Below are 23,313 nucleotides of genomic sequence, written 5' to 3'. Positions count from 1 at the left end.
TGTCTTCACAAAGGATTCTTCCTGCTAAAACGCAGTTCTCCTCATTCTCCCCCTCAGCCCTGTCTGTATAGAAAAGCAGGAATGGTCAGATATTGTTAAGCAGATTAAAAAAAAATTTATTAATAAAACCAATCAACATACAATATGAACATTCTTTTTTTCATCACGTAGTTGTATATTCATCATCCTGACCATTTCTTAGAACATTTGCATCAATTCAGAAAAAGAAATAAAAAGAAAACAGAAAAAATTTCATACATACCATACCCCTTACCACTCCCTTTCACTGATCACAAGCATTTCAATCTACTAAATGTATTTTAACATTTGTTCCCCGTATTATTTATTGATTTTTAATTGATACATTTTACTCATCTGTCCATAAGTAGATAAAAGAAATATCAGACACAAGGTTTTCACAATCACACAGTCACATTGCAAAAGCTATACCATTATACAATCATCTTCAAGAAACATGGCTACTGGAACACAGCTCTACATTTTCAGGCAGTTCCCTCCAGCCTCTCTGTTATGCCTTAACTAAAAAGTTTATATCTATTTAATGTATAAGAATAACCTCCAGGATAACCTCTCAACTCTGTTTGGAATCTCTCAGCCATTGACACTTTATTTTGTCTCATTTCTCTCTTCTCCCTTTCAGTTGAGAAGGTTTTCTCAATCCTTTGGTGCTGAATCCCAGCTCATTTTAGGATTTCTGTACCACGTTGCCAGGAAGGTCCACACCCCTGGGAGTCATGTCCCATGTAGAGAGGGGGAGGGCAGTGACTTTGCTTGTCGTGTCAGCTGAGAGAGGCCACATCTGAGCAACAAAAGAGGTTCTCTTGGGGGTGACTCTTAGGCCTAATTTTAAGTAGGTTTAGGCTATCCTTTGCAGGGTTAAGTTTCATATGAACGAACCCCAAGATTGGGGGTTCAGCCTATTGCTTTGGTTGTCCCCACTGCTTGTGAGAATATCAAGAATTCTCCACTTGGGGAAGTTGAATTTTCCCCCTTTCTCACCATTCCCCCAAGGGGACTTTGCAAATACTTTTTTATTCACTGTACAAATCCTTCTGGGATTTATTGAGGCATCACTCTGGACAAACCTACAAAATCTCATGCCCTATTCAAGGTTCCATGTACTTATGGCGTTCAATTAAGCTGTCCATATAAGTTAATTAGGAAGTTAGTCAAAATATAAATTTTGTACCAAACAAATATTTTTTTGCTTTAGTCTCACATGTAAGTTGAAGTTTTAAAATATTAATTACCGTCTATTTTCAACACCCTGCATTATTGACATTCCTTTGTTCTTCCCCATGCAAAACATTTCTAAATTTGTACATTTAGTCTATCATTACTCTAGGCATTTCTAGATTATGTCATCTCAGTCTTTATTGTATAACTTTCCTTCTGGTTTCATTTGTGCCCCCAGGCCTCCTCTCTCTATCATTCTCACATTCAGCTTCATTCAGTGTTCTAACAGTATTGCTTTACAGTTAGGTAGTATTGTGCTATCCATTTCTGAATTTTTACAATCAGTCCTGTTGTACAATCTGTATCCCTTCAGTTCCAATTACCCAATATCTATCCTATTTCTATCTTCTCATGACTTCTGTTCTTAACTGAAATTCTCCAAGTTCATTCATTAATGTTAGTTCATAGTAGTGAGACCATACAGTATTTGTCCTTTTATTTCTGGCTAATCTCACTCAGCATAATGTCTTTAAGGTCCATCCATGTGGTTACATATTTCATAACTTTATTCTATCTTACAGCTGCATAATATTCCTTTGTATATATCTACCACAGCTTGTTTAGCCACTAGTCTGTTGATGGACATTTGGGCTGTTTCCATCTCATTGCAATTGTAAATAATGCTGCCATAAACATTGGTGTGCAAATGTCCGTTTGTGTCTTTGCCCTCATGTCCTCTGAATAGATACCTAGCAATGGTATTGCTGGGTCCTATGGCAATTCTATACTTAGTTTCCTGAGGAACTGCCAAACTGCCTTCCATAGCTGTTGTACCATTTGACATTCCCCCAACAGTGGATAAGTGTGCCTCTTTTTTCACATCCTCTCCTGCACTTGTTGTTTTCTGTTTTATCGATAATGGCCATTTTGGTAGGTATGAGATGATATCTCATTGTGGTTTTGATTTGCATTTCCCTAATATAGCCAGGGAAGTTGAGCATCTTTTCATGTGCATTTTGGCCATTTGTATATTCTCTTCTGAAAAGTGTCTGTTTAAGTCTTTTGCCCATTTTGTAATTGGGTTGTCTGTCTTTTTGTTGTTGAGTTGAACAATCTCTTTATATATTCTGGACACTAGACCTTTAACCGATATATTATTTCCAAATATTGTCTCCCGTTGTAAAAGGCTGTCTTTTTACTTTCTTAATGAAGTTCTTTGATGCACTAAAGTGTTTAATTTTGAGGAGTTCCCATTTATCTATTTCTTTCTTTAATTGTGTTTTGGGTGTAAGGTCTGGAAACTCCCTCCTATTATAAGATTTATAAGATATTTCCCTACATTTTCTTCTGACAGATTTAAGACAGTGGTCTTAGATCTAATGTTTAGGTCTTTGATCCATTTTGAATTAATCTTTGTATGGGGTGTGAAATATGGATCCTCTTTCATTCTTTTGCATGTGAAGATCCAATTCTCTAGACACATTTATTGAAGAGACTGTTCTGTCCCAGGTGAGTTGGCTTGACTGTCTTATCAAAGATCAATTGTCCATAGATAAGAGGGTCTATATCTGAACACTCTATTCAATTCCATTGGTCAGTATATTTGTCTTTATACCAGTACCATGCTGTTTCAACCACTGTAGCTTCATAATATGCCTTAAAGTCAGGTAGCATGAGACCTCCGACTTCATTTTTCTTTCTTGGGATACTTTTAGCTATTCGGGCACCTTGCCCTTCCAGATAAATTTGGTTATTGGTTTCTCTATTTATGAAAAGTAAGTTTTTGGGGTTTTAATTGGTATTGCATTGAATTTGTACATCAATTTAGGTAGAATTGACATCTTAACTACATTTAGTCTTTCAGTCCATGAGCACAATATGCTCTTCCATTTATTTAGGTTTCCTGTGATTTCTTTCAAAAATTTCTTACAGTTTTCTCTGTAGAGGTCTTTTGTCTGTTTAGTTAAATTTATTCCTAAATATTTAATTTTTTTGGTTGCAATTGTAAATGGAATATTTTTTCATGGTTTCCCCCTCAGATTGTTCATTACTAGTTGTGGTAGTTAGATTCAGGCATCAATTTGGCTAGGTGAAGGTGCCTAGTTCTATTCCTGTGGACATGAGCCAATGGCATGTGAACCTCATCTGTTGTTGATTACATCTGCAGTCGGCTAGGAGGCGTGCCTGCTGCAATGAATGATGTTTGATTTAATTGACTGGTGGTTAAATGAGAGAGTTCAACGTAGCACACCAAGCAGCTCAGCACACCTCATCTCGGCACTCACAGCTCAGCCCAGGCCTTTGGAGATGCAGAAGGAAATCACCCCGGGGAAAGCTGTTGGAACCCAGAGGCCTGAAGAGAAGGCCAGTAGAGACCACCCTGTGCCTTCCCATGTAAGAAAGAACCTCAGTTGAAAATTAGCTGCCTTACCTCTGAAGAACTAATGAAATAAACTCCCTTTTACTAAAAGCCAATCCATCTCTGGTGTGTTGCATTCCAGCAGCTAGCAAACTAGAACACTAGTGTATAGAAACACTACATATTTCTGAGTGTTGATCCTGTAACCTGCCACTGTGCTGTACTCATTTATTAGCTCTAGTAGTTTTGCTGTGGATTTTTCGGGATTTTCAATATATAGTATCCTACATCTGCAAACAGTGAAGTTTTACTTCTTCCTTTCCAATTTTGATGTCTTTTATTTCTTTTTCTTGTCTAATTGCTCTGGCTAGAATTTCCAACACAATATTGAATAACAGTGGTGAGAGTGGACATCCTTGTCTTGTTCCTGATCTTAGAGGGAAAATTTTCAGCTTTTCCCCATTGAGGATGACATTAACTGTGGTTTTTTCATATATTCCCTTTATCATGTTAAGGGAGTTCCCTTCCATTCCCACCCTTTGAAGATTTTTCAACAGGAACGGATGTTGAATTTTGTCAAATGTATTTTCTGCATCAATCAAGATAATTGTGGTTTTTCTACTTTTATTTGTTGATATGGTGTATTACATTAATTGATTTTCTTATGTTGAACCATCTTTAAGCAGATGGTTTAGGCATTTTTTTAGAATGCCTCCTTGACAGACCTTTTTGTGGGATCTTTTGTTCTGCCAGGTGGGCTACCCTTCTGGATGGTGACATTAAGGATGCAGGAAAGTGTCCTCACACTTTCAGGTCATACTTGCATTGCCATCCTCCCAAGAAAATTCAGTGTATCTTCAGTGAATATGATTGCACTGCTTTCTCTCTGATTCCTACAAGCAGCTCTGTGCTCTACTTTTCTTTGTCCCCCATCAACTAGGTGACACCTTTTGCTCTATTATCCACATCCAGCCATTTGTCTTAGAATTCACTTCAATCTTATCTTGCCCTCCCAACAAATACATGTATATTTTGTTCTTGTTAGGCATTCCATGTGATATTAGACATGTGTCTCCCAGGAAGATTGAGTGTACCACTGGGTCTCCAGGAAAAGGTGCAAGGTTCACTGCTCCTCAGGCAGGTAAGGAAGTTACATTTTTGATCACAAAGGGCTTGGGAGTAGAAATGAAATGAAAGCATTTAATTCTGTTTTAGGCATTTGGCTGGTTAGCTTAGTGGGTCCTGGGCTGATGATATCCTTGTCATAGTTTTCATATTAGAGAGGCTTTTAGCTTTATTCAGATATTTAGCAACATTCTGTATACCTAACCCAAACCAGATGTATGGCCTGTGAGGGTTAGTGGACACCATGATCCAGAAAGCATAATTGGCTCAACAAGACATCATTATTGCTATCCCTCCCTAGGATGGGTCAGTTGTACGTAGGAGCTGCCTTTAGTGATTACAGGACTCTAAAATTGAAAAACTGAATAACTGGGTACACGTAAAGCTTAGTCACAAGGGTTTTGCAATCATGGGGCAGAAGGTAAAGGCTTTACAATCATCATCAGAGATCAAGACAACTGGATTACAATTTAGAGATTTCAGGTATTTTCCCTCTGTTTACCCCTATATACCAGAAAGCAAAAAGGAATTTTTATATAATGATTCAGTAATCAAAATCATCCCTTAAATCCTAATTGCTTGGTAATAATTTGTTAATTTCTAATTTCTCCATAGCAGCAGATGCCTACTACTTTGAGAAGTAGGGATGTATTGTGACCTTGCCACCCCTTAAGTGGCCAGAAGTGGAGGAGAGGCAGTGGTGGTTCCACTTGTCCTTCTACGTTTCAAGCTTCCACTTCATGGCTGCAAATTAAGAGTATGAAATTGGAGTTCTCTTTCCTGCGAAAATCTCGAGGCTCAGTGTAGTTAGAGACAAAGGGCAGTTGGCCTGTTATCCACTCTGAACCCGTCTGCAAATTTGTATTCCTTTCCTGGCCCACAGGAGGCTGACTTAGTGAAATTTTAGGCAGTCAACTCCAGAGACTCAGAGCTTGAAAGGAAAGTTGGCCTGCAGGGGAAGAAATTTTTCTAAAGAAAGGCCATTCAGGTGTGAAAATGCATGCAAAGCTTTGGCTTGAGAATTCTCCAGGTCCCAGATCTGCAGTTTTTACTCAGAGAAAGTTCCCATCCAAGGAAACAAAACTACTGAAACAAGTGATTGAGAGAATGTTCATTTCATGTGTCAGGAAATAGAATGGCTGCTGCTTCTTTGAGCATTTCCACTTTAGCTACTTGCGAAATGGTAGTATAATTTCCTGAATGCAGCTGTTTTTGTGAGTTAGTTAACAATTGTCCTTTATGAAGAGCTTTTAAAGTTTTCTTTTTTTTACCCATGAAAGTAGGGTACATTACTATGTTTAAAGAAATGATTCTCAATTATGGGTGATTTTGCCTCCCAAAGGACATTTGATAATGTCTAGAGACAGCTATAGAGAGAAGTGGAACTGGTACATGGTGGGTAGAAGCCAAACATGCTACAAAACATCCAAAAATGTATGCTTCACAGCCTAGAGTTATTAGACCACAAATGTCAATAGTGCTGAGGTTGAGAAGCCCTGGTTTAAAGTAGTATTCTTAAAATATATTCCTATTTTTCTGCTGATTCTCTATTTTCCCTTTTTAGGAATTAACGAGAAACAAAAGTAGTAGTTTTTTTTTAAAAAAATGATTATAGTAGCTCCCCTTTATTGAGCACTTACTATATTTCAGATTCTTTTTGTATATATTTCAGCCTCCCTTAGATCTTAATATCTATCATCTCTATTTACTATTAGCCTCATTCTGGTGCTTGAGAAAATGAAGGCACAGGAGCATTAAGGAATTATTTCACAACTAGTGAAAAACAGAGCTGGGATTTGAACTTGCTGCTGTCTGCTTTCAGGGCTATTACCCTCAGTTCTAGTTAGTATTCAATATTGATTCCACCTGTGCCTCTGGCCACCAGGTTTCCTTAATATCAAACACAAAGTAATAAATGTTATAAAATGTTATAAAATATCACACAATCACAGCATGGACACATAATTGACTCTATGAACAAATTCCCAAATTGGGGTTAAGATACATGAAAAATACTATTGCCAACTTTTGGGAAAAAAGAGTTTTTATGGAACAGAATTCTCAGGCCAAACTGGACCTTAAAAAATATTGACGTCCACACTGACTGTGGGAAGTGTAAAGACAATTCAAGCTCACAAGCGCTCAATTGCTCGGTCCTTCTTTTACTTATCCATAGCATTTATTTCTTTTCCCTCTGCATCTTGATTCAAAAAGGTTCCCTACTGTTCTTGGGTCTTCTGAGAATATTTTTCTCTTTTTCATCTTCCTTATCAGCCCTCTCTTCCTAAGAGGGTAAATCCTTTACCAAGGAGGATTTTCTGCTTTCCAGAATATTTGTGTTATTGATAGAACCTCTCATAGCACTACTCCATCTGGGTCTTTGTTGAATCACCTTTACCAACAGTTCCTGGATCATCTCTTACTGTATAATCTCAAGTAAAGTAGTTCCCCATTTGGGGAGGAATTCCTTCTGGTGTTTTTGAGTTGGACATGTCTTACAGGCAATCGAGGACTTCTTTTTGAAGTTGGAGATGCGACTGAGGACTTGGACCTAAATGAAACCACTCCTGGATATAGGTCGCAGATTGTCCCTAACGCCAGTTCTCCATTTGGATTTTGGTCAAAGGAAGGACAGCCTTTCAGGTATGTTGTAAAGCCCAGGAAAAGTGAGGAATCCATATCAGAAGTATCATTACTAATTTAGGTGAAACTAGGCTAGAGACAAGTAAAGTATTGAGAGTTCAAGGAGAGAATTTATAACAATGGCCATTCAACAACTGAGTTTGACCAGTATTCTCAACTGGTGTAGAACTTTTTATAGGTTAACTACTGAATTTTGATCAATATGTAAAATTTTTGTTTTCTACAACTCAGTTTACAATCTGCTTCAGAGATCACTATCCATTGGGATATTGAGCTGAGTAGGTCAGAAGACTTGGTAGAGGGCTGTATAACACTTGCTGCAGGTAACATGCTTAAGAGTTGACACTAACATTTGGCTGATGCCAAAGGAATATGCGAGCATTTTCCCTTTGAGCACATGAGGGAGCACAGTCAGGGCAGAAAACAGTTCTTTGGAACAATCACCCTCTGCTAAGGAGCAACCTAAAGAGTGACATTATAGCTGGGGAAACGCTAATGGACTCTGCAAGACATTGTTTTCTGTAGAGGGAAACATATTATGAGTGTGTTGTTTCTTTCCTGTTCAGTGGTATTTTGAGTCTTTCTGATCCCTTCAAGGATGTGGCCAGAATTTCTAGTATTCTATAGTGCGCTTAAAAATACAAAGAGTTTGAGAGTCACACAAGCACATATTAGTGGACTCTCAATGTTTACATAAAGGGATGGATCCTTTACTGTGCTAGATCTCTCCTTTTAAATCCTTCGCAAAGAGGGATTGGATATGACTCATGTCTCCTGAATGTGAATTTCAGCCAGTCTGTGACCTCTTCCAGAGATTTTAGCATTTTAAATCTCAACTAATTTTGTGGAGTGAAAGACTTTGTTTCCTGTGCAGGGAATTTCAGGTATTGAAGAAGCCAAGTAGGAAAGATGTTCTGTGAACAGAATAGCATCTCCATTGTCTCAAATTTTACCAGTTAGATGCTATATATAATGCTGCTATGTACTATTTTGTAGTACATGTATGTATACTATATATATATATAGTGTATATATGCATACTATAAATTGGTCAGTTAAATTATATATATGTATATAAACATATATATATTTAAAGTGGCAGTAAACTTCTAGTCGCTTATAGTGCCTAATGATGCATCTTTATCATAGATTTTGAGGATGATTAATAATGTTCAAAGGAAAACTTTCAGCAATACTCACTGTGTGTGTGTGGGTGGGGTGGGATGGGGATGTTGAGCGTCCATCCACCGCGAAAAACAAAAGAACAAAATATTTTCTCCGTTATCTGTAGGGTATATCCTTTAATGAAATTTCTGAGGAGTGACAAACCAGATAGCAATCGCTTTTCCATTCCCTTCTCATTTATTTCTTTAAAATTAAAAAATTAAATAAATAAAAATTGGAATATTTATTCATTGACCCCCAAATTAATGCTATTATATTGATGGATCTTTACTTCAGTTTGTTAAAGCTTCAGAATGCAATATGCTAGAAATGGAATGGCTTTTAAAAATGGAATTTATTAAGTTGCAAGTTTTCAGTTCTAAGGCCATGAACATGTCCAAATTAAGGTATCCAGAGAAAGATACCTTAACGCCAAAGAAAGGGCCGATGAAGTTCTGGGTTTCTCTCTCAACTGGGAAGGTATATGGGGACATCTGCTAGCTTTCTCTCCCAGCTTCTTATTTCATGAACATCCCCTGGAGGCATTTTCCTTCATCTCCAAAGTTCTCTGGCTACATGAGCTCTGTTGGCTCTAAAACTTTTTCCAAAATGGTTCCTTCTTAATGGGTTCCAGTAAGCAGCCCCATCTTGAATGGGTGGAGACACAGCTCCATGGAAATGATCTAATCAAAAGTTACCACTCAAAACTGAGTGGGTCACATCTCCATGGAAACAGTAAGAGAGATCCCACCCAGCAATACTGAATAATTAAAGAGCATAGCTTTTCTGGGGTACATGACAGTTTCAAATCAGCACAACCTTTTAAGAGTTATTTTCAAAAATAAAATTCTTTCTAAAGATTAAATGAACATTTATGTACATATTAAAGAAAAATTTTAAGATCCTTTAAATAATTGATATGAAGACTTAAAAATAAAAGCAGAAAATATTTCTAATATTTTGTCAGATACTTTAATCAGTTTCTTACCCATATCTGTCTATAATCCCTTGTCACTAGAATTTATCTTAATATTAAAAAAATACACGTATATAGTCTTCCTTTAAAATGTTTCATAAAATTTCCTGCAATCTTCTTTAATGTTGCATTTTATGTGTTTTAAATTTGAAATTGTTGTCAAGTTCAATTGACTAATCTCTGTGGCCCAGTGTATATATATATATATTTTTTTTTTTTTTAATTAAAAAATCTTTTTGCCTGGGCAGGCACCAGGAATCAAACCCAGGTCTCAGGTATGGCAGGCAATAACTCTGCCACTGTGCCACCATCGTCTGCCCCCACCATTACCCGCCCCCAGTATAGTTTTAATTAGAAAATATGCTGTCCAGATGTTGAAGTTTCTGGTAAACTCAGAGTAAATCATTTGGTAGTTTCTTTTCATTTTTAATATAGATAATACTTACTGTTGACTGAGGGATTATCAACAGGGCCGTGGGCCAGGCCCTGTACAACTGTGTTAGAATTATGTTATTCTGTTAAGCTTCCATTCTATACTGCAGGTACACTGCTCCAAAAGACAATGCACATTCCTGAGAAGGAATTCATGTCTAGGGTAATAAGGTTGGCTGGGATATTGAAACAAGGCAGATGGTACAGGTATAGCTGTTTCTAGAGTACTCTGGCCAGTTGTATCATGCCATGAAAATCAGATTTTTCTTCCAGGCTACCCTTTATAAAAACTAAATGCAATGTCATCCAGTTGTTGGTTCAGTAATTCAGGCTTTGGTTGCTCTTGCATGAATCTCAGTTCATCTGTCTTACAGAGCACGACTTAGTGGGTTCTTTGTGGCCCCAGAGACAAATAATTACACGTTCTGGATCCAGGCAGACAGCCAAGCTTCTCTGCACTTCAGTGTGTCAGAGGATCCAGGAACCAAGGTATTCACCTTCCTTTCATTTTCCTTTTCTTGTTACCTAGTCCATTGCTCCTGAAAATTTAAAATAAAAATTAAAACTCTCATGTCCTACTAATTGTTGTCACATGCCAATAGGTAACTAGGGATTTTCAATTGTTGAAAATGAATTGGGCTGAATGTAACGAGAATCTACTGTTTATTGAACACTTACTGCAAGCCAGGTATTATATTAGACTTTTTATAGACCTTGTCTCACTTTGCGAGGTATGTCAGTTGATCTCCATCTTCCAGATGAGGAAATTGAGGCTTAGAGAAATTGGATAGCCAGTCCAGGGACACTTGGATAGTAAACAGCAGATTCAGGATTCAAACCCAGGTTTGTCTGACCCCAAGACTTGTGCTTTTCCCACTGAATTTGGGTACAGGTGTGGCTAGCAGTATGAAGAAATATCCCATCAACTCTTAAGGATAAAAGAAGATAACTTTAATAAGTAGCCCAAATTCACTATTGTCATTGACAACCACAATAGTTTTTCTCTCATTATTAATGTGCTTCTGTGAAATTACTTTGCTAATTATTTGGGAAAATGTCATGTAGTAAAATCATTCTAGGTCTCAAAGGGCTTAGTACTACTTTATTTACAGTATCATATAAACCTAGGGTTTCAGGTTGGCTATTCCTGTACTATACTTATCCTGAGAGAGAGAAAGAGAAGCAGGGCAGGAACACAAGGGCGGAGAAGCATAAACACAACCACAGGTCCAAAGTTGACTGGTCTAACTTGCTGGAAAAAGAAGACCAGACATCTTGGTTCCTTTGAGAGAGGTTTTCACTATTGAAAAGATTAAAAATCCCTTATTTGTGGCTGTCTAGACACTTGTTTGAGGAAGTCCAGAAACTTCATAGTTTGATCCTAATATGCTTATTTGGGCACAGGTTAAAGTGGCCTTCATTAGGGTTGGCATTGCTGACTGGTTTGACTCTTGGGAGCAGAATGGAAATGAAGGGACCGGGCAACAAAAGACTCCTAAGTTGGAGTTGGTAGGTGGAACCAAGTACTACCTGGAAGCAAAGCATGATGGCATAGCTCCCAGCAGGGGGATGAGAATTGGTGTCCAGATCCACAATACCTGGCTGAATCCTGACGTGATTAGTACTTACCTCCAGGAGAAGCTCCAGATCCGAGTCCATGCCCAGAGGCTTCCTGAAATACAGGTCTGTGTCTCTTCCCAATTCCATGGGGCTAAATTCAGGAACTGAACTCTGGGATGAAAATCACCTTAACCTTGTGGAAGGATCATTGGATAGAAGGCAAGAACTCTGAGCTGTAATTATAACTCTGCTGCCAAAGGAATAGGATATCTAAAGTAGAAAATAAGTGCTATAAGAGATTAAAAGCTATATTATAGATCTCACTCCATAGCGAAAGTTTAATGTGCCCGATAGTTAATGCATTGGAAGCAAAGCAGAGATTTAATGAGGCTTGGAGGGAGTGTGGTCGGCCAGTGGCCATGACTGAGAGAAAGTACTTGGTGAGAAGGGCTGAATGTTCAGCGTTTGATGATAACATTTAGATCTCATGCTCGAAAGAAAAGAGGAGGGAATAAATAGGGAGACAGACACTCCATTATTCCAAGAGAAGTTCACATTCCCTGATGACACAAAATTATGAAGTTGAAATTATAAGAGAAAGGCAATAGCAAGGCGAGGAGTCATGCTGTGTTTCTAGGTGGGCTCTCTGCTTTCACTAGCACATTTGTTTAACACTGTCACTCGTGAATTTTTAGATGCTGAATGTGTCTGGCAGAGGGGACTTTTTCCTTATGTGGGACGATGTCTCTAGCAAGCCAATCTCTACCAATGCCACAGCTCATCAGGTGTGAACCTTTTTCAGATAATGGAGGTCAGGGGACCTAGGGGTGGCCTTCATTCATTCTATTTTTCTTTTTTAATAGGTTCAAACAGCCATTGAGGAGTTGCTTGAAGTGAAATGCAAACTGGAACCCCTTTCAGCTAATGTCCTTCTCCGGCTGGGATTTGAACATGGTATTGTCCCTGGTTTGACAAATTCTGACCCTCACTGTTTTCTCTCTTTTTCTGTAAAATGAAAAGACTATTCACTTCCTCTCTAAGGTCAAATGAAGATGTGGAAACTGCCTGGTCAAGGGAGTGGCTACGGACTTTGGTGGGAGGCACTTGGTGTGGACATTAATAGAAAGAGAGGGCATTGATAGACATCAGCAGAAAGACAAGGATTCCTCCTGAGCTATTAGATGCGGCAAAGTACCACCCAGCCTCCTCCCCATTTCAAAGATTGGGAAGAGGGCAAATGATAAATGTGGGCAACTGTAAAACCATACAAATCTTATTTGATTCAGATTTGCATCTTCTCTAAAGGAATTATTACAGAAGAGAGTAATCTTAAAAAATTATTAAAATATGATGGTGTTTTTTTTTTTTTGCATGGGCAGGCAGCGGGAACTGATTCCAGGTCTCTGGCATGGCAGGCTTTTTTTTTTTTCTTTTAATGGTAGTAAGGTGAACCAAATTTCAGTCAATATTTCTTGTCTCTTGCTTCTTAACAGTTTTCCACATAGACATGGTAATACATTTTCTGTGCTCTGGGGCAGACAGAATAGATTTCTCATGGCTGGGGCTGTCTCACTGGGGAGCTCTGGTTTCCCCAAGCCTTGTCCAGCTCTTCCAAGGGCAGATGGGCCAATACCACACCGTCACCCATTCTCTGCACACATGTTGGGAAACTCGGTCTTGTTTAATATCTAGGCCTGCCTTCCTCTTGGTCTTGGTCTTTAAACTACATTCTATCCCATGCACACCGCATGCAAGGTCTGCAAGGTGCCAGCTGTGATGGGGACCTCACGAGTGGCATGGAGCCCTTCTGTGGAAGGTTCAGTGTCCATCAGCCTCGACACCTTGTCCTGATACCCACGGCTGCCCAGGGGGGCTATCGGCTAGACCAGTACCCACATGTAAGTAACAGTCCTATGCTTCCAATAACAAAAAAGAATCAGCAAGTTAAGGCAGCAAGGTGAGAGTAGGTAGGTTTGAAAGTACAAAAAAAGAAGGACAATGTAGTGATTTCTGTGACTTGCTCAGGTGCTCCAGGCTGAGTTTCTAAGCCTCCAAATTGCTGCTTCACGTGCGTGCTGTACAAACACCCCCTTCTCCCACTAGTTAGCTGTTTTCTGGAAAGACCTTCCTGTTAGCTGTGAGGCCTGTGGAAGTTCATATAGGTACCAGTATTTTCTTTGCTCTCTTGGTATAAGAGTGCAGACTCTGTAGTCACACCCCCTGGGTTTGAATCCTGACTTTATAGCCTGCACGCTTAAGTACACTACACCTTAGTTAACTTAGTTGCTATAAAATGGGGCATAATGTAGTCTAGGTAGGATTATGGTGAAGATTAAATGAGGTGATAGCAAAGTGCTTGCACAGTGATGAGGACTCAGTGAAAACTAGTTGTTGTTTTTTTATTGTAGTTGTTGCTATTATTGATGGATTTACTGACACATCACTTGAACACTTCTTACATCCTTTGCTTTGGTAGCTCTGCCTTCCTTACTCAAGAGGTGGAGCTAATTTTTCCCTTTGGGGACCAGCGAGAATCTTCCTGGCATTGCTGAGCTCTGGGCAATGGTTTCAAGTCCTCTCCTAGTTGGGCTTCATTGGGGACAAAAGGCTAAATGGGTCATGTCAGGGGTACAGCCCATCTTTCTGCCTTCACTGTAGGTCAGGTGTTCTCAACTGGGCCTATTTGGCCTACCAAGAGACATTTTGCAATGTTTGGAAACATTTTTGATTGCCACAGTGTGTGTCAGGGGTGGCACATTGCTATGGACATCTAGTGGGTGAAGGCCAGAGATGCTACTAAAAAATGTACAGTGCGCAGGATAGGACCCTGGTAATCTCTAGGAGGTCAAGAGCTGGGTTGACTCTTTATCTCTCACAGCATGTAGCCAGATTCTAGAGAGGTGGGCTATATTCAGTATGTGTTGGTTGAATGGCTGCTTCTTGCACCAACGGGATTGAAGGATTCATTTTGTGTGTATAGTTGTGCTTTGCGTATAAGGGCCACACAAACAACATCCTGAAGATGACTGTGTCCTTCACAATCAACTTTCAAAACACCGTAAAGAAGAATATCACCTGTGACTGGAGTCCCGTGGAGACCAGGCCTGACAGGTAGCTGTTCCACGGCGAGCTGTGGCAGGGATTCAGTCAGCTCTGATTATTAGCTCTTTTGGAGACAATGGCCCACCCGAGGTACCAACAGTCTCTTATATTTGAGCCTCGTATATAGACTTGGGGCTCTGAACACATCTTATTTGTCCAAAGGAGTTAGGTTTAAGAGCAGTTAGTGTTAAGAATATACTATTTAATAGGAGTCTGGCATTTCTCACAGGGAAAGAATCATGGCATATCATATTTGGTAGAGACCTTAGAGATCATTCCTTGACATTATAAATGAGGAAAATTGGGGCCCAGAGACTTTGTGATTTACCAAAATTAATTCAGGTAGTGAACAAAAGAGAAAACTCAGGCATCTTATCCCATGATTCATGCATGCTCTTCCTACTCAGTCTCATATAGGTTTTGTAAGTGGTTTTAAACCTAAAAGAGTTCAGCAATACCCAGCAGTGTCAATCTTCTCTGTGGTTAGATCCTTAACATATAGTCTCCTCAAGACACACAATTACATTGTAATTTGAAAGTGCTGACATTGAGTGCTGTGAGTGAATGATTGACTTAAAATGTGACTCACTAGCGTTACATTAGAAGTCGAGCGGAGCCTATCTTGGATGGGCTGTTTGTACCCAGGGCATGCAGGACTGTTTGCGTGCAGGTGTTAATGGACCCCTGACCGCACAGTCTTCAGGTCCCAGGTTTGAGAACCAGGACTCTAACAGGAGAGGCCTGCAGGTGCACACTTAGGGCCTCTCCTGCTGCACGCTTGTTTTTCAGCTGGCAGTTCACTTGCACTGACCTCTGGGAGACTTGTGTGCGTCCTTCTGGGTATCTCCAGCCTCTTCTGGCAAGTTCCCCAGTGCTGGTTCATCAGATCGACCTCTTCCCTCTGGCTCATGAGATGGGCGTGTTCTATATGGATGAAATTATCATCGCGGATACAAACCTAACAGGTGATTGTCAAGTCCACTCTCTACCACCTGTCCATCAAATGCCTCCCCTCATGCTTACCTGCCAGGGGCGGTTGTTGCTTTAATGGGGAAGGACCAGGTGATTCTCTGTCTAGTCCACCTTGGTCCTTAGAAAAGTGACAGGGTTGAGATTGTGCCACCTTTTCTCCTCTGCTTGTTCTTGCTGCTGGTTCCTATGTTGCATGATTGGTAATGCCAGGTGCCATGTTCCTACTCCACTTTTGTCCCTTTCTTGTTGACAAGTGTTGGTTTCCTCATCTGTAAAATGGGGATAATAAGGACCTTACCTCACTGGATTAGTGTGATGGTTAACTGAAGTATAATGCAAAGTACTCATCACAGTTCCTGTCCATTGTAAATGCTCAATAAATAGAATAATAATTATCATTATCATCATTCCCATCAGTACTATAATTAGACCAGCAGGCCGGCCAGCAGGGCTTCTCCACCACTGCATTGGCTGATTAATATCTGTCATACAAAGTCCTGCAAGGAACACAGCAATGTCTGGGCCTGTACAATATGCAAAAGGCTTGATGTCCAGCCCTCAACAGAGAGAGAGAGAGTTTGGAGGGTAACCATATCCTCATGAGAATGCCCGTGTCCTTCTTTCTGCCCATTCAGCTAGAGCTCTTTTTTTTCAGAGCTCTAGCCCAGCCCCTTTCTCCATGAAGCCTCCTTTGGCCTCTTTTGGACCCAGTCATCTCACCTGGTTCTCCTTATCCATGGGTGGTAGCAACAAAGTCCTCATCGTGGTGGTTCTTTTCCCACCCCTGGGAAAGAGAAGCCCGTGGTCAAGAAAAAAGGGTGCACGTTGCCTTCAGGCTTCCAGCATTTGCTCACTTTCCCTTTTCCATCAAATCCCATGGGGTTCTAGGGCTCAGCCTTCCTGCTTTCTGCAGCTTCTCTCTCTCTCCACAGAAAATAGGATGAGATGGTTATTTATACTTTGACTGAAATGTAGTATCAAAATGTGCACCTTTTCCATCTTTTGCCTTAAAATTGCAGAGCTAGGGGCAGGGGAGATTGGGGGTGGATGGCACACTTTATTAGCCCTGAAATCATATCATCTTTGATACTCATCAAAATTCAATCCCTTATCTGTTTTAGTGGTTTAAGTGTGCTTGGGGCATCTGAGTCAGACAATTCATTGCTTCCTGACCATATTTGAATGATGTGCTGGGATAACTGCCTGAATTTGTCAGTGTCTCAGACAACTGACCAGGGGCCTTTGGTGATCCCCCAGCCCTGCCCAGGTTCCTGGAGGGCTGAGTGGATCAGTATTTCATATGCTTGAACACATTGATTGCAAAACTCAGGACCAGATAACTGCTGTTTCCCTTTTTCTCTCTATCGCAAATGCAATCCTACCCCTCTAAACCTTCAAAGCCAAGGAATCCAGAGCCCTTTTTCACTGCCATACCCCTATTTGCCACCAAACCCTCCAGCATCTGGAATTATCCAGGGGCGAGGCAAAGAAGAATGCAGGAAAGAAGAGGACAGAGATAGGAAAGACAACAGGGTGGCTTGGTTGAAATGATCTGCTTTTTACTTTGTCTAATTACCCTGCTTTGATTTGAGGATGTCTTCATGTCTACGTATATATAATTTGGCTCAATATTCATAAGCAGTTGTATGCCATTTATCTGATAAATTTAACACTTGACTATGTCATGCTATTTAATGTCTTCTGTGAAGGTTCTTTTATCTAAGTATAGCTGCCATTCATTTCTCATTTAACTCTCAGAACCCCATGAGATGATCCAGTTATCCACACTCTGCAGACAAGGAAACCCTAGGCTTTGTGAGGTTGAGTAGCTTGCCCCAGGTCCCACAGCTGGGATGTGGGGGAGATTGGAACCATGTGATCATTGACACCAGAGCTGAGCCGAGCCATCAGTGACACCAGTTGGGTGCCTGGTGTGTTAGGCATTGGGCATGCAAAGATGAATAAGATGAACATATTGCCCTTAAATTGTTCATGACCTCGGTTGTAATCAGTCTTGGGGAAGAAGCTCTCTAACATGAGGTGGAGAAGAGGATAGTCACGTCTGTTGGGCTGGCCATTTTACATCTACCTTTGCCCCAAACTCTCTCTGTAGGAAGATAAATGTCATTAGCCCCACTTTAGAAATGGAAAGGGGATGTTGATTAGCCAATTAGCTACACAATGGGAAATGGAAAAATTGGGATTTGAACAGTGGTCTGTCTTTAAACCTTGCAGTCTTTTCATAGCACATAGTGTACCCTACAGGACCCCACATGGTGGATGAACATAAGAACTTTGAGTGTGTGCTTTGTGTGTGCAGTATTCCTAAGGAGGACCAATCGTGCATCCTGGGGCTTGCCAAGGAGCTTAGGAAAGGAAGGAGGAAAGGGGGGTCCACGGTGTAGCAGCCTTTCCCAAAGGAAAACGTCTATACTGCAATAGATTGTTCGAGCAGGGGTGTCTCCATGGGCATAAGGAGTGATGCCTTGGCTGGCTTGGGGCTTAGTGAACTTGGCTGAGGAACCAGTGTTTGTCTCCTCGAACCATGAACTTGCCTTTTCCTTTTGTTACTAAACCTGGTAGTTGGGTCCTTCTTCCTTTCCCTTTGCTTCATGGCAGTGGATGGGTAGGAATGTATGTATGTTTTAAGAACATGCTGCAATCTAAGTAACCCAGTGTATCCTTCTGGGATTTTACATCAGCAGGTCTCCCATCCCGAGTTACCTGATAATAACTGGGCCTTTGATCTCCAGTTTCTCAGGATGATTCTGGGAGAGCTCGCCTGGGTGGAAATCTGGTGGAATCACTTTCTGTGGTGGGATCCCCTCCGGTCTACAATGTCACCTTCTGGTTGGCAGGGTGTGGCACGGAGCTTCCGCTCATCACAGCACGGTAGGCAGCGTCCTTTGTTCAGTCGCTCCTCTTTAGGATTTCTCATTTTCTTTGGGGAACGCAGAGGTGGGACTTTCACCGGAAAGCTTCCTGTTTTATTGCTTAAAACAGAGGTTCTCAACTGATTATGCAGCATCAGACTCACCTAGAGGGCTTGTTAAAACACAAATGGATGGACCCCACCCCTAAAGTCTTATTTAGCTGATCCGGGGAGGGCCTGTGAATTTGTATTTCTATCAGATTCCCAGGCAATGTTCTGCTGATCTGAGTAACACATTTTGGGAACCACTGGCTTACAGGACGAACATTTCTACTGAAATTGTTTTAAAATGTTTCCCTTTTTCTGCTTTTCACAAGTTCACATTACCACTATTTTATTTTCTGTCCTCTCCCCTATTTGCATTCTCGTGTATTAATCTTTGGAATTCTTTGAAGTGAAATGAAATTCTAAGGAATAAAAATAGCTATTTCCATGAACTAACCACCAGGTGGCACTAGAGCCCCATAAGCGTTGCTTTCTTTACTAGTCAAATACCGCTAGCTGCTGTTTACAAAGCTGTAACTAAGGTCACGGTTTTCTGAGCTCCTGGAACATATGTATGCTCTTTTAATTTTTCACTTAACCCCCCGTAGGAGTGGAAGATTGAAATCCTCTGTTTTTAAAATTTCTTCCCTTTTCCCATCTCTTTCTTCCATGTTCCAAGCACATTTCGCATGCCTGTGACTTGGTATTAAAGACAAACACAGAAACCTTCAATCTGTGCTTCAGTCTTCTTGACTTAGTGTTCCGTGTTCCTCTGCATGGGAAAGAAGCAAGAACCATCAATAAAAAGAACAAAGAGGTGTCAGAGCTTCAGTGGAAGAGACAGAATCCCCCTATTGGCTGAGCTGCAGTCCTATGCTCCAAATGCCAAAATTAGAACTCTGTAAGGATGGAGGCTAATTCTGGTTACTTTGACTAGGCCAACGTGTAGAGTGGTCCCTTCTGAATTTTTTTTCAAATCCCTTTGCTCCTTCTGTGTGCCACTGACTTAAGCAAGACAAGATAACCTTCTGATTGGCCTCTCCGACTGCTCTCCCAATCCAGACAATATCACTCTGTCTGTCTGTCTACGTATATTTGTATGCATGACTATCAATATGTGGTAATTAAATGCTGTTATCAGTGATAGGAATGGTATATGTTCATTGCTGAAAAAATTAGGAAAATACAAAAAAACACATGGAAAATAAAAAGTGCTCAAAATCCCTCTGCTCAGATATATCTTCTATTAACGTGTCGGGTCCATGTATTCTAACAGCCTTTTCCCTAATACATGTATATATTTACTTTTTAAATCAGACTGTGACCATACATTGCATACTATATTTGTAACCTGCCCTTTTCACCTAAGAACATTTATTGAATATGGCCTCATTTCTTTAAACATCCTTCTGAAATGTGAATTTTGGTAGCTGAACGATATTCCATTGTATGAGTGTGTCACAATTTATTTGTTTCGATTGTTACATTAGAAGCAAGATCAGGGAGGCAGTGTGTCTGTACCCAGGGACTAGATGAGAACTTTGCCAGATGGAGTACCATGGGGTTGCTGTAGGGGATACGAAGTGGGGGAAGCGAAGTGTGAACCCTGTCTTTCTTTTTGACTATGCAAATAATTTAGAGAAAACTAACTTTCCGTCCAATTCTGCTTCAGGATCAGAACTGTGGTGGCCAAAGCCATCACTCTTCACTCTGGATCCCTGAGCTCCAAGGGTCAGTGCAGGGTCAAGGCTGGAATACTCTTAATGAAGTTTTCTAGTGTTTATTCTACACTTTCCTTGCTGTGAGAGGGACACCCAATTTTGGGAGCTCCAGCTCATGATCTGGAAACAAGGAGATTGCCTTGTCTTTGAGGTGAAGTGGCCCATCTTGATGGTTACTGTTGTTAATGCTTTCTTTTTTTTTCTGCCTTTTTTTGGGGGGGGGGGCACATGGTCCAGGAATCAAACCTGGGTCTCCCACATGAAAGGCAGGCATTCTAACCACTAAAGTACCCATGCACCCGTATGCTTTATTTTTGCCATGTCACAGTTCTTTGCCGGATGAACGAACAGAAGGAGGCTCGGAAATGGTCCAGGTGACAGCACAGAGACTACAGAGCACAAGTCCACCTTTAGGAGGACATTTTCATATCCAACTTCCCAATACAGTGATACCTGGTAAGGGGGCAATTGGGGTCATACATGTCTCACTTATTATTTTAGGGATGTTTCTAGGCAATGTCCTATGAGGTTGCTAGGGAGGGGACAGTGTTAAAGCTGCTTTATTTTCCAGTGTCTGAAAATGAACTTAAAAGTAAAGATCTGGAAGGGACTTATTATTAATATGATTTCAACCTTTTAATCTTATAGTTGTGGAAACTGAGTATATTAGCATTCCTGGGCTGCTTGGTGGCTTTAAACAGCAAACATTTGTTTTCTCTCAGAGGCCAAAAGTCCAAAATCAAAGTGTTGGCAGGACCCTGCTCCTTCCAGAGGCTCTAGGGGAGGATCCGTTTCCTTGCCTCTTCCAGCTTCCGGGGGCTCCAGGTCTTCCTTGGCTTGCAGCCAAATCACACCAACCTCTGCTTCTGTGGTCGCATTGCCTCCTCCTCTTCTGTCTCAAAACTCGTTCTGTCTCTCACTTATAGGATTGATATAATGACAGTTAGGGCCACCCAGACAATCCAGCATAAGCACCTGTTCTCAAGATCTTTAACTTCATTGCATCTTTTGCATATATGATAATATCCATAGATTCTGGGGATTAGGATGTGGGCATATCTTTTCGAGGGGTGCAACATTCAGTCCTTTCACTGAGGCTTGTCCAAAGATCATATAAATAGATGATGACGGGATCTGATGTGAACACTGATGTTTTGGTTATTAGATCAGTCTTTCTCTAGAGTTTCCTGAGCCAAGAACTGTGGTAGCCGTGGTCCTTTAGAACTACACTCAATGGTGGCGCCATAGGCTGTTGGGAGTTTTAGTGGTTGTAACAAATGTAGAAAGAGCTTTCTGATGCCACTGGAGCAGAACAGTTTCTAAATGTTCAAGAATATGCACCTTTCACAAAGAACAGGGATTAGAAGTGACTAGGATATATTATTTATTTGGCAGAAATGTAAGGAATCACAAGGGAAGCTCAGGAGAACTTAAGGGTGGCTCTAAAGAAACTGGTCATAGTCCAAAAGACTTTTGCCCTCCTAAGCAGAAAGATGCTGGGCCTGCAAAGGATTGTCCTGGGTGGAAGGAATGGAGAGGTTATTACAATGATGGGTCAATTAAGAAGAAGTTGAGGTCCCTAGGTTATTAGAATCTGGTAAATGATCAGCAGTGTCCTGTCTCTATGAAGTTCATTAGTTCCTTGTGTTTCTGTTTTGTCTTCATGAATGAGAGAGCTGCAGCTTATTTTAGAGAGCCTTAATCTGCCATCATGTTCTGTTGCTTGACACCCTCACATTACTGCCTACAGAAAAACTGGGGAAATTCAGCATCAACTGGGTCTTTTCAAATGGTGATGACCTTAAATAATGTATAAATATAAAAAATATTTTAAAAAAGGATGAGGGTTTTGTTTGCATTTTAGAAATATTGTGGTATTTTATTAACCCTTCAGGACAGTGTGGAATAAGAACAAGCTTTTAGAGTAGGTAGAAGGCTTCCTGGGTTTTCATTGGGAACTTTCTCATTTGCTGGCAAGCTTCTGAATCTTGTTGAATTTTAATTTTTCAGCCTTCTAAAGTAAGCATTAGGATACCCATCTGACCCACCTCACAGGGCTTTTGTGAGCAGCAAATGAATGGAAACTTTTGGTGAATCATGAAGCAGGGTTCATATACAAGCAGGAAAACCAAAACACAGAGTGGTGTTATTTCTCACAGAGATGGTATGGATTGGGACAGCTGGTGGTTGGGCTTAGAGAAAATTCTAAGAGAGAAACCCAAATTGAATGCCAGTATTCCTCAGCTGGGTTGGCTAAGATTTTATGGTTTCAGCTGCTATGTGCCTCCCCCAGTCTATGAGAAAGGTGGCCAGCTTTTCTCTGTTCACTGGGCCATCTAAATTTTTCCATAGTAAATGCAATATTTAACTAGACTTTCAGGCATTACCAGGGTATGTGGAGTTTGCATTTTGAGCTCACAGTGTTGAGATGGTTCTGTCTGTGACTGTGCTCTCCTTGCTTTTGGCACTGATTAAAGGCATCATGATCTAAAAAGTTGGTATCTAATTGTATTTGACAGAGAAAAATGTTTAACGAGGACTTGGAATTCTTTTGAAGCTATTGTTTGACCTTGAGTGTCCCTTGAAAATTCGAATAGACTCTCTGAAATTTATTCTCTGTTCATCTTCATAATGAGAGCTTATGTAGTAGATAAAATAGTGTCTTATATTTTTTATGCTAATTGCTTCTCCCACAGATGTGCCTGTGCACATTTCTGCTGGCCACCTTCGCAAGCTCTTACAGAACAGTGCTGATGACTTCACATCCAGGTACCTCAACGTCAGTGACTTACATGTGAAGGAAGATCTAAGCTCTTGCTACGAACACATGTGGACACTCTCTTGGTCCACGCAGATTGGGGATCTGCCCAATTTCATCAGGGTATGTACATTGTCCTTTGTGGTGGTGATAATTTGGTGCTCTGGAGAAATTTAAAAAATCAGAATAATATAAATGGAAGCTGTCATGAACTGTTAATTTTGTTGGAATAGTCAAGAAAGAATTCTCTACTCTGTTTTCCTGGAAGTTTTTCAGCAATTTTGTGTGTGTGTGTCTCATATCCCTGATGAAGCAATTTAAACCCACCATCTCCTTTCCTAACTCACTTTAGGTAGAGAAGTTGTTGGTCAGTGACCACCATACAAT

General features: G+C 40.5%; 1 protein-coding gene across 1 annotated transcript in view; it reads left to right on the top strand.

Moving 5' to 3' along the window:
• PKHD1 (PKHD1 ciliary IPT domain containing fibrocystin/polyductin) overlaps positions 1-23,313 on the top strand; it is a 499,663-nt gene that overhangs the window by 30,731 nt on the left and 445,619 nt on the right. The window contains 12 exon segments of the mRNA XM_077162050.1: positions 4,602-4,697; positions 7,183-7,324; positions 10,271-10,385; positions 11,301-11,579; positions 12,152-12,241; positions 12,320-12,410; positions 13,212-13,354; positions 14,437-14,567; positions 15,348-15,523; positions 18,284-18,422; positions 20,497-20,624; positions 22,865-23,049. Of these exon segments, the coding sequence (XP_077018165.1) occupies positions 4,602-4,697; positions 7,183-7,324; positions 10,271-10,385; positions 11,301-11,579; positions 12,152-12,241; positions 12,320-12,410; positions 13,212-13,354; positions 14,437-14,567; positions 15,348-15,523; positions 18,284-18,422; positions 20,497-20,624; positions 22,865-23,049 (1,715 nt within the window).

This window comes from Tamandua tetradactyla, chromosome 5 (genome assembly GCF_023851605.1).
Source record: "Tamandua tetradactyla isolate mTamTet1 chromosome 5, mTamTet1.pri, whole genome shotgun sequence".
In the NCBI taxonomy this organism is placed as follows: Eukaryota; Metazoa; Chordata; class Mammalia; order Pilosa; family Myrmecophagidae; genus Tamandua; species Tamandua tetradactyla.
The sequence above is the reverse complement of the archived record's forward strand: the minus strand, read 5'-3'. Positions and strand labels throughout refer to the sequence as shown.